This window comes from Oryzias melastigma, unplaced genomic scaffold (assembly GCF_002922805.2).
Source record: "Oryzias melastigma strain HK-1 unplaced genomic scaffold, ASM292280v2 sc00288, whole genome shotgun sequence".
NCBI classification, from domain to species: domain Eukaryota; kingdom Metazoa; phylum Chordata; class Actinopteri; order Beloniformes; family Adrianichthyidae; genus Oryzias; species Oryzias melastigma.
The window spans coordinates 308,286-319,394 of NW_023416906.1; the positions used below are offsets into that span (position 1 = coordinate 308,286).

Consider the following 11,109-nt stretch of genomic DNA (forward strand, 5'->3'; position numbering starts at 1 on the left):
TCTGCTTCATCCATCTGAGTGTTCAGGAGTTTCTGGCTGCTCTTCATGTCCACCTGACCTTCATCAACTCTGGAGTCAACCTCATGCAGAAGCAACAATCAAATATCTCTAAACCTAAACTGAGCAGTTCAGTCCAGTTCTACCAGAGTGCTGTGAATACGGCCTTACAGAGTCCAAACGGACACCTGGACTTGTTCCTCCGCTTCCTCCTGGGTCTTTCACTGCAGACCAATCAGAGTCTCCTACGAGGTCTGATGACTCAGACAGGAAGTAGCTCACAGACCAATCAGAAAACAGTCCAGTTCATCAAGGAGAAGATCAGTGAGGATCTGTCTACAGAGAAAAGCATCAACCTGTTCCACTGTCTGAATGAACTGAATGATGGTTCTTTAGTGGAACAGATCCAATGGTTCCTGAGGTCAGGACGTTTCTCCACAGATAAACTGTCTCCTGCTCAGTGGTCTGCTCTGGTCTTCATCTTACTGTCATCGGAAGAAGATCTGGAAGTGTTTGACCTGCAGAAATATTCTCGTTCAGAGGAGGCTCTTCTGAGGATGCTGCCAGTGATCAAAGCCTCCAACAAATCTCTGTAAGAACTCTCATGAAAATCATCTTTAGTGAACAAATGAATTTGAGTGAAAAACAAAAGTTTCAATAACTGCTGTCTGTCTTTGTTTTCTTCAGACTCATTGACTGTTTCCTGTCAGAGAGAAGCTGTGCAGCTCTGTCCTCAGTTCTTAGCTCTCAGTCCTCCAGACTCAGAGATCTGGATCTGAGTTGCAACAAGCTGCAGGATTCAGGAGTGAAGCTGCTGTGTGCTGGACTGGAGAGTCCACACTGTAAACTGGAGACTCTGAGGTCAGGATTCATTCAAATGTTGGTTCTCAATGACAACTTCTCTCTATTTTTCTCTATTTCAAGCCAAAGTGTTATTTAGCCATCAGTGCTTAAGAAACAGACAAGTTTTTTGCATAAAAACATTCTGCTTGAGTTGGAAATACTGGGTATCCCTGAGGTTTATTATTTATTTTTTTATTTACACATTTAAACTTAAGTGGGAGGATAAACCCCTATATGGAACATCTCGTTTTCAAGAGGGTCCTCCATTTCAAGAAATAATTAGAAGTGACAGAGTAGAAACCAAACAAAATGGTAAAAACAAAGATTAAGTACAAATAACGAGCACACACTCACACACATAGCAGTACAGGTTCTCAATATCCACCCCTACCCAACCTGACATTTCAGAAAGTTTAAATTACACAATTGCTAAAAATCATACTAAAAACAAAAGCAGAGACAATAGGAGATTGACAAGTCAGAATTTAAAAATAAACACAAGTATGTTTGAGATGAATTGAAAGTGCTTTTTTAAGCAATGATGGAAATTAAATGGAACGTGAAGATAAGGGAAGGTTGTTCCTGTCGTTGGGAGCTGTAACCCTTCTGCTCTCCTTGGCTTGTTTATATTTAAAGTGTGGCCATCTGGACCCACAAGACAGTGCGCTGAACTTTTTTTTTCAATGATTGTCTATCTTTACTGGTGTCCAATGACAGACATGAAGTCTTGTCCACCCTGTCCACCTTTGTCTGATTTAAGAGTAATTCTGTAAAAACCTGCGCTGTCTGCAGCATTCCCTCCCATACCCACAAAAATGAGTGGGTGGAAACGTGCCGACTTAAAATGGATTATTTTCATGGGAGAAATACAGACATGGTGCCACAGACTCTAGGATGACGTCATGAAATGGACTGCATGCACAGACAGCAGAAGGTGGAGCTTCAGGAATCAAGCTGTTTTACTTCCAAGTAGGAACAAACTCACAAAATATAACTAATATTTCATAAATGATTGTTTTTTTAGTGGTCCAAAGGTAATATATGATATATGGATATTGTTCGCTCTGAAAGGCTTAAGAAAATTATGGTAGGGTCCCTTTAACACAAAAAGCATTTTTCCCAGATTGTTTTTTGTGTGTTGGAACAAACAAGAATACCTGGTTATTATGGCGCAAATTATGTTGTGAACTAAAAGGAACGAGGTAGTGTTTCAAATAAAAAGGAAGGTCAAGATAAAGGCATTTGAAAATAAATTGAAGCCAGTGAAATTGTCTTCTAGCTTGTAATGAAAGCCAACCCAGTCGTTCAAACAATGTGCAGTGATGAGTATTGTAGGGACAAGGTACAACAAAGCAACACAGAATTGTAGATGACATTAAGGGAGTGTAAGCAAGTTGAAGAATCATTGAAGTAAATAATAATGGCATAGTTCAGAATAGGAATTAACAATTGTGAATCTAGTCTTTTTCTGTTATGAAAGGTAAAACAGGGAACTGATTGATAAATAGTTTTAAGACTAGTTTAATTTACTGGTGATTGATTGGATATGAGTTTGGAAAGATAAATTAAGTTCAAACCAGACACCAAGTTTGTTTAAAAGATTGTATTTCTGCTAGAGGAGAGGAGCTGCAAATTAAGATTTAAACCACTTGGGTTTATTGTATTTATCTGAAAGAGCATGCAATATGATTTTGTTTTATTCAAGATGAGCTTATTTGAAATCAGCCAACGTTGAACGGAGTCAAACTCATACTGTAAGCAATCGTTTAATGTTAGTGATGTTTGTTTCTGAGCACTAAATTATTGTATCATCGACATAAAGATGGATATTAAAGTTTGAACAAGTATTTGGAAGGTCATTGGTGAATATTGAAATTAAAAGTGGCCCCAAGGAAGAACCTTGGGTAACACCTTTATAGATTGCCGTGAAATCTGACTGAGAGCCCCTAATAGACACACACCGATGGCAATAGTGAAGATAAGAATTAAAACAGAGAAGAGAAGAATGAGAGAGATCAATTGCAAACAATTTATACAAAAGAAGGTAATGATCAGCCAGGTCAAATTCTTTGGTGAGGTCCTAGAAGATAGTGCCTGTGCACATATTATTATTGAAGTTAGAGGTGAAATGGTAGAATGTTTCTGACTGAGTGAAGCTTTGGAGAAGAGGGGGTGGCGATATATGTTACCAATTATTATTTTCTTATTAGTATTAAAGATCAAAGAACACTCCTTTAAACAACACAGGTTTCACTTTAGGAATAATTGATCTAGATTAAATATTTGATTAAATATGTGTGGCAACTCCCCCATCCCTGGAACCTCTGTCAGCCCTGTACAAAACAAAATTTTCAAGATTAACAGAAGAGTCTGTAATGCCTTCAGAGAGCCAGGTTTCCAATATTGTAATAAAATTTGGTTTGTTATAAGTAAGCTGCGCTCTGAGATGGTCAATAAAGTAGCTCGTAATCAATCAGACTCGACGTCAGGCATTGCAAAAGTATTCACATGTTATACACAGAAGTAAAACAACAGACAGCAGAATGACAGAAGAAGCTGAGAATATTAGGCTTCAGTGGAAAGGTTTGGGTCATGAGAGTCAATGTGTCAGAGGGGTGAGGGTAAAACCTCAAACTGGATCAATTTAAGGCACCTGCTGGGGAGTTTTACCAGCTGCTCCAAAAGACAGCAGAAGCCTCTGTTTTATAACAATGATGTAAAATGATGACAGAAAATCAGTTATTTAAAAACAATGAAAATCAAAAGTTGAAAAGCATTTAAAAGAATAAAAACTGGAGGTGTCAATTGTCCGTGCAGTGGTCCACTAGAGTCCCCTTTTTGCTGCTTGTCCCAGCCGTCAGTCTCTTCATTAAGTAGGCTATACAGTCCTGCACTCTGTGCTGCCAGTGAACATGCAATAAAACAAAGCAACAAATAGATTAAAAAGAACACACCAAGTCATGCAAAGATAAAAAAAAAAAAAAATTTCTAAAACCCAAATAAAAACACTGGCGATAGAGCTGCAGACTGTTAAAACTAATCCTGGGTAACCATGGGGCACTTAACTTTGGGAGGGGTGAAGCCCGTTCACCCCTCTACGTCTCCAAGCGGCAGTGCATGCAAAACTCGTCTGGGGATGAGCTGCCTCCCTTCTCCTCCGCGGATCTTCCTCCCAAGCGAATCCTCCTCTCGCCGGCGTTCCGCTGGCCAACGCCCCAATCCGGACCTGCGATGACCGTAGGTTGCACTTGCAGTCTTCTGTCCGTTCGCTTGTAGTGCATCTCAGGCTCTCTCCCGTCTCTCGCCCTTCAGGCTGCGCCCAAGCATCCGGGACCACACCTCGGGCTCCAAGCGTTTTTTTTTTTTCTCCACGCCGATTTTCCTTAAAAAAATGAAAAACCTCCTTGCTCTGTGCGTGGCCACGCCCTCCCACACAGGTGTCTCTCATTAACCTGACACGTCACCATAATCTACCTAGTGACAAATGTACCTAGTTGCCTCGGTTGGATCCTCAAATAGAAGTTGATCACTTCCCAGTGACTGTTTAATGACAGCGGGGTACATGAGGAATGTCTGAAATCCCAGAGTCCGATCTCAATTCATCACCGGATAGTAGAGGTGTCTGCGTCGGGCTGTGATGTCGCTGTAGTTGGCGGTGAAACGAAGCGTCAGGCCGTCCTCCATCAGCGGTGCTTTCCGGGCTCCAGGTAGGATCCTGTCTCGATCCGAGAAGTGTAGACAGTTCAGTATCACGGTGCGCAGAGGATCGGACTAGTTCCTGCGAGTAGGTCCCATACAATGCGCTCTCATGAACTCAGGGATGTTGGGCACCAGGTCAGGGAATCGTTTGGGAAGACAGCTTTTCATGTAGGCCAACACATTATCCCATTCCAGCAGCTGTTAGATTTAGCCAGCCGTTAAAAGCAGTTTTAACTGCAGATCAGTCAGGATACAACTGCATTGTATATAGTAGATCAGAGAAACAAGAAACTGAAGAAGATCCTAAATGATTTCTGGGATCAAACATGGGACTTTGGGAGCAGCAGACACAGTGGACCTCACCACAATCCTGTGAGATTTTAAATGTTATACTCTGCAATCACCCGGCACACCACATATTCACAATGACGCATCAACAATGAAATGACTAGTAACTGACTTGGACTTGTTCATGTCCAAATACACACAGGTTCTTTAGAAGCTCCACAACTGAATCAGCTGAAACACTCAGACTAACATCAGAAGCATCAGCAGCTCCTCTGCAGGGCCACATTCAGACATTTTGGATCCTGATGTTTTTCAAGGCTCCTCTACAGTTTAGAGATGTCAGTAAATGCTTTCAAAGGAGAACTAAAGACTTTTGAGCTGTTTTTCTGCACAACCTGCTTTTTCCAGTCAGGATGAAGAGAGAAAGGAAAGTTTAGCTCTGCTTCATTCTTTGATTGTGGTGAACATCTTTGAGTTTCTGCAGAGAAACTTCATGCTTTCCTGGATTTTTCTACACTTACAATAGTTTGTTTCCAAAAGTCCAACATGAAATCCAACATTTCTACAAGTTTCTAAATGTGATTTTTGTTCCTGATTTGAAAGGAACCAGAGTGTTCAGTGTCTGTAGAATCTTTCCATGAACAACTGAACGCTGTTTTTCTTTTCTGTCCTTCAGTCTTCATCTGAATCTGTGTTGAACCTCATGGAAACTTCAGCAGTTCCAGTGGAAACATTGATGCCGTCACAGCTGTAGAAATCTGATCTCTAACTGAAGATTGCACTTAAAGCCAGAATGATCTGTTGACTTTGATTCTTCAAACTCTTGTGGTGTCTGTGACCTTCAGACACTCAATTATTATATTCTTCTGTCATTTCTCTCATTTAAAATGTGCTTTTAACTATCTGAACTAGTTCATCAGCAGTCTAACTCAAGAATTCTTCAGGGCCAAACTAGTCATCTCAGTTCTTTTTAAAATTTCAATTCATTTTGTATTTCTCTTTAGCACAGAGGAGGATTTTCTGTTAAAGTTTCTTAACAGGGTTCTGTCTAATTTAGGTTTACTGTTGGAAAATTCTTCAATGTCTCTGAGAAGTTTTCATGACTCAGCAACTTTGTTTTCTTGAATCTTCATCTTCTGTAAAATATCTGCAGAGTTTAAACTCCGACCCATGAACATGTGATCAAGATTTTCCTATTGAAGTTTTTTCTTATCCAGAATTCAATGATCTTCAATTCTCAATGAACAGTTTACTTTTCAACGTGATCATGTCATTTGAAAATAATTTACAATTTAGGATTCAAGATGAAGAAATAGAATTTAATTTGATGTTTTTTTTAAATGAAAGCTTTAAATAAAAGCAGAATTAATTGGGTTTTAAATTGTCATATTTTTGGTTCATAATTCAAACAAATTAATTTTACTTCTGTCAGTTCAATCAGCATTTCTGCCATGAAAGGCCATTCTCTTCACTGCAGATGTAAGAAAAGCTTTATTCGTGTAGATAAAACTGATCTCATATCGATCAAGGTTGATGTTTTCTGGAAGTTCAGACTCATCCAGACTTTCCATTGTGCTGAAATTCTCCCATGATTCATTGCTGTTTGAAGCAGAGCTGAGCAGAAAGAGGAAGTGGACTTTTTCTGCTGATTGTGCAGAAACATCAGTTGGTTTAGATGCAGCCACAGGCTGATGTTTGACTTTCACACATCTGGACTTCTTTACTGAAGCAGCTGCATGTTGTCCTGAATGTTCCTGAATGTTCTTCTTCTCTGCTTCTGCTGGACTCTTCTGATCTGCTGCTGTTGACTCACATCAAGAACTGAAGGATGAAAAACATAAATATTGTCTTGAAACTCTACTCTTTGTTTTTGATTCAGTTTGATGGGCTGCAGGTTGTCAAAGATCAGCTGTGCTGCTCTGGTCGCAGCTCTAAAGCTCAACCCGTCCCACCTGACGGAACTCAACCTGGGATGGAACAACCTTCAATCTTCAGATGTTCAGCAGCTCCAGAATCTGGTGGAGAGTCCAAACTTCAAACTGCAGACTCTGAGGTCAGTAGAGGGTTAGAGTCAGTCCAGCTGCTTCCAGATGTTTGGTCCTAAAGTTAGTCTGAGAGCAAAGATGCAGAGTTTCCTGTGAAGCTGCAGCTTCTCAGTGAAGCTCTGAGGAGAATGATGACAGGCTTCAGGACAACAGTCAGCCAATCAGAGCAGCAGAAGCTCCAACAGGTGAAGATGACAGGAAGCTGTTGCTCTGAACAGAACTGAAGCTCCTGCTACTCTTTCTGCTGCTGTGCTGCATCACTGACTGACACACCACCATCAGATAGAGACAACACTTCATCTCTGTGTTTCTGCTTTCTCTTTGCAGGTGGAGGTAAAGGTGAGCCTGATGTTTTTCTGGTGGAGAAGAGAGCATCATCATCATCATCATCATCATCATCATCTTCATCATCATCATCATCATCATCTGGTCAGCAGAGATGTTGTTCCTGGAGGTGGAGAGCAGAGTGATGGAGGAATCAGAGGAAATGGAAATGAGTGTCAGAGCTGCAGCATGAACTGATCTTAGATCAGCTCCACTGTCTCTCTCAGCATCAAGTGGACAGTTATTGTGCTGCAGCTCCCCCGGTGGACTGATGGAGAACTGCACTTCATCTTCTCATTCTAACTTGGAGTGTTGATCTGAAACATCAGTTGGATTCGGATGTTCAGCAGCTCCAGGATCTGGAGAAACAAAGAGCTACAGAAAAACAGATTCTTTTCTAGATCGCCACTTTCTTCTTTCATCTACATTTAATGAACAGATGTGACTTTGTGACTGGACCAATCAAGGATTGAGGGAATCATTGATCAGACAGAATAGTTCTGGATTAGATAGATCTATGTGTGGGTTAGGGAAAAACAGGCAGTCATGTTGTATCCTGTTTCTGTCTCTGGAACAGAGAAAGACATTTGAACCAGAACTCTGGATCACAAAATTCTGATTCCAGATTTTTCAGATTTGGAAAACATCTGTAATCCAGCAGCTATGAAAAAAAGGAAAGAACAAGAAAGAAGAAAGAAATGTTTTTCCACACTTCCAAAAGTGCGTGAAGATAAAACTTACAAAGACAGGATCAAAGAAACTCATTCACAAGATAAAAAAGTTAAGAATAAGAAAAATGGTAGAAAAATAGAGGAAAGTTAAAGGGAGCTGTAGAAAATGGTCCTTATATTTATTTTGTTTGTATTCCCGCCATATTTTTGTTTATCTTTTCTTTAATAAAACTTGACAAATTTAATTCAGAAGACTGTGATTTAATTTTCTACTAGAGGGAGTGAATAACAAATGAGCACATTAGATGAAAAGAATATTTTTTTCCAAGTGAAAATATTGTCTATAAAAAATGTTTGTTTAGCACTTTAATGATATTTAAGTTTTTAGTTACTTAGTAAAACATTTAGACATTACATTTAAGGTTAGAGTTTCTGCATTTAAATAGATGGGTCTAAACCTCCCACCCCTGAAATAACTTTGGTACCCCCCCCCTCCCCCATCCACAGAGAAATCCAAGTATCCCAAAAAAACCTATAAACCTTCACACACATTAGTTACCTAAAAATATTTAATATGGCCACTGGGTTTCAGGTGGGTGACCATTTCCAATTTAAAAATGTTTCTTCACATTTAGATTTTTTCCTCTGTGGCATGAATATGGGCGGTAAATTATAATGTTCATGTTTTGAAACAAATGCAAAAAATTTAAAGCAAAAGATCCAAAACAAGGGATTTGTGCAGTTAATCAGCTGACTTGGAAGTCATCTTATTAATTTATTTTTAACTGAGCCTAATAATTGCTGTGAAAAGCCTCATTTTGATGTATGTTTATTTCTAGTGTTTAAGAACTTGTGCACAATCTTTGTTTTTGTTGTTGAAAAGAAAGAACGGCATTTAACTGAAAACAATTTTACTTTTTTGTTTTCACAGTAAACTGGAATCTGGCTAAACAATAATTTGTCCTCAACCCACATTGGTCATTTGCAGGCAAAGGTCATACTTCTTCTTCTTTTCCTTTCAGCTTTTCCCTTCAGGGGTCGCCACAGCGAATCAGTTTCCTCCATCTAAGCCTGTCTTCAGCATCCTCCACTCTAACACCAGCCACTTTCATGTCTTCATTCACTGCATCCATAAACCTCCTCTTTGGTCTTCCTCTAGACCTCTTTCCTGGCAGCTCTAGACTCAGCATCCTTCTACCAATATATTCACTGTCTCTCCTCTGAACATGTCCAAACCATCTCAGTCTGGCCTCTCTGACTTTATCTCCAAAACCTCTAACATGTGCTGTCCCTCTGATGTATTCATTCCTGATCCTATCCATCCTGGTCACTCCCAAAGAGAACCTCAGCATCTTCATCTCTGCTACCTCCAGCTCTGCTTCCTGTCTTTTCTTCAGTCCCACTGTTTCTAGTCCAAACAACATGGCTGGTCTCACCACAGTCTTGTACACCTTTCCTTTCATTTGTGCTGAAACTCTTCTGTCACACATCACACCTGACACTTTTCTCCACCCATTCCAACCTGCTTGCACTCTCCTCTTCACTTCTTTTCCACACTCTAAATACTAAATACTCTAAATACTTAAACTCCTCCACCTTCTGTATCTCTTCTCCCTGTAACTTCACTCTTCCACTCTGGTTCCTCTCATTCACACACATGTACTCTGTCTTACTGCGGCTAACCTTCATTCCTCTCCTTTCCAGGGCAAACCTCCACCTCTCTAACTCCACCTCCACCTGTTCCCTGCTCTCACTACAAATCACAATATCATCTGCAAACATCATAGTCCATGGTGATTCCTGTCTAACCTCATCTGTCAGTCTGTCCATCACCATTGCAAACAGGAAGGGGCTCAGAGCTGATCCCTGATGTAATCCCACCTCCACCTTGAACTCCTCTGTCACCCCTACAGCACACCTCACCACTGTCTTACAGCCCTCATACATGTCCTGCACTGCTCGGACATACTTCTCTGTCACTCCAGACTTCCTCATACAATACCATAGTTCCTCTCTGGGCACTCTGTCATAAGCTTTCTCCAGATCTACAAAGACACAGTGGAGCTCTCTCTGACCTTCTCTGTACTTCTCTATCAACATCCTCAAAGCAAATGTTGCATCTGTAGTGCTCTTTCTTGGCATGAAACCATACTGCTGCTCACAAATGTTCACTTACACATACAATCCATTATTATTCTTGAGTGAATATATGTATATATTCCACTGAATCATTTATTGTATATTTTATACCTCTGTTTTTGATAGTACTAACTTACTCGTCCATCTTTAAAATTCACGACATCAAATTGATATTAAACTTGTTCTTGACTAGGGGTGTCCCGATCTGATCACGTGATTGGTAATCGGGCCTGATCAGCTGGTTGATGACTCGATTCCAATCAGACCATGTTGTCCAATCAGGATAGGATATTTCATTTGTTCTTATTACGATGAGCGCTTTATATTTCAATCTTATTATTCCGGATTAATACTCCACTAGAAGTCTGCATGTCATGGAAAGATCACAAAATGTCATTCCCAGAAAACACAGCAGAAAACGGCAGCAGCTCAAGCAGAAGGCTAACGTAAACAATTCAGTTAAGCTAGCTAGCTGATCACAGATTAAGAATTCTGGGATCAATAACTCTTTTAAAAACACTTTAAACTGACAACAAGTGTCTCTATTGGTTTGTCTTAACACAAACTACAACCTCTAAATTAGGGATGTCCCAATCAGGTTTTTTTTTGGGCCCGATCCGATTCAGAGTCATTTGATTTTGTGTATCTGCCGATACCGAGTCCCGATCCGATACTTTGATAAGACATTCAAAACATGAAGAAATTGAAGAAACAGATTTGTGTTGTACCTTATTTATATTTCAATAACCTTCTTTTATCATTAAAAACTTAAATAAAACACTTCTGTGAAGTAGCTTTAATAAACAAGTAAAAATACAGCAAATATAAACTAGGAAAAAAAATACTATTTTCTTGTTATATAAGTGATAATTAGTCATGTGATAAAGTTTAGTGACTTTAGCTTTAACATCTGTAGAGCTATTAAACATTTTTGACCAAATGTGATTCCTGTCCTCATTTAAAATTATTTTAATTAAAATTATGACTTTGTCCCTGCGACAGACTGGCGACCTGTCCAGGGTGTGCCCCGCCTTCGCCCATCAGTAGCCGGGATAGGCTCCGGCACCCCCGCGACCCCGAAAGGGAAGAAGCGGTCAAGAAGA

At 39.9% G+C, this 11,109-nt stretch overlaps 1 protein-coding gene across 1 annotated transcript; it reads left to right on the plus strand.

Moving 5' to 3' along the window:
* Nucleotides 1-6: 6 nt before the first annotated feature.
* Nucleotides 7-8,112, plus strand: LOC112141927 (ribonuclease inhibitor). The gene is made up of 4 exons (XM_024265147.2): nucleotides 7-589; nucleotides 685-858; nucleotides 6,707-6,880; nucleotides 7,200-8,112. The coding sequence occupies exons 1-4, from the start codon at nucleotides 84-86 to the stop codon at nucleotides 7,207-7,209; spliced, it is 864 nt and encodes a 287-aa protein (XP_024120915.1). The 5' UTR covers nucleotides 7-83; the 3' UTR covers nucleotides 7,210-8,112.
* Nucleotides 8,113-11,109: the final 2,997 nt, after the last annotated feature.

Bases quoted from the DNA above. Each gene is read 5' to 3' on its own strand.
- LOC112141927 (XM_024265147.2), top strand. From the start codon at position 84: ATGCAGAAGCAACAATCAAATATCTCTAAACCTAAACTGAGCAGTTCA. The intron at 590-684 runs GTAAGAACTCTC...TGTTTTCTTCAG, and splicing joins AAAGCCTCCAACAAATCTCT to ACTCATTGACTGTTTCCTGT. The intron at 859-6,706 runs GTCAGGATTCAT...TTTTTGATTCAG, and splicing joins TGTAAACTGGAGACTCTGAG to TTTGATGGGCTGCAGGTTGT.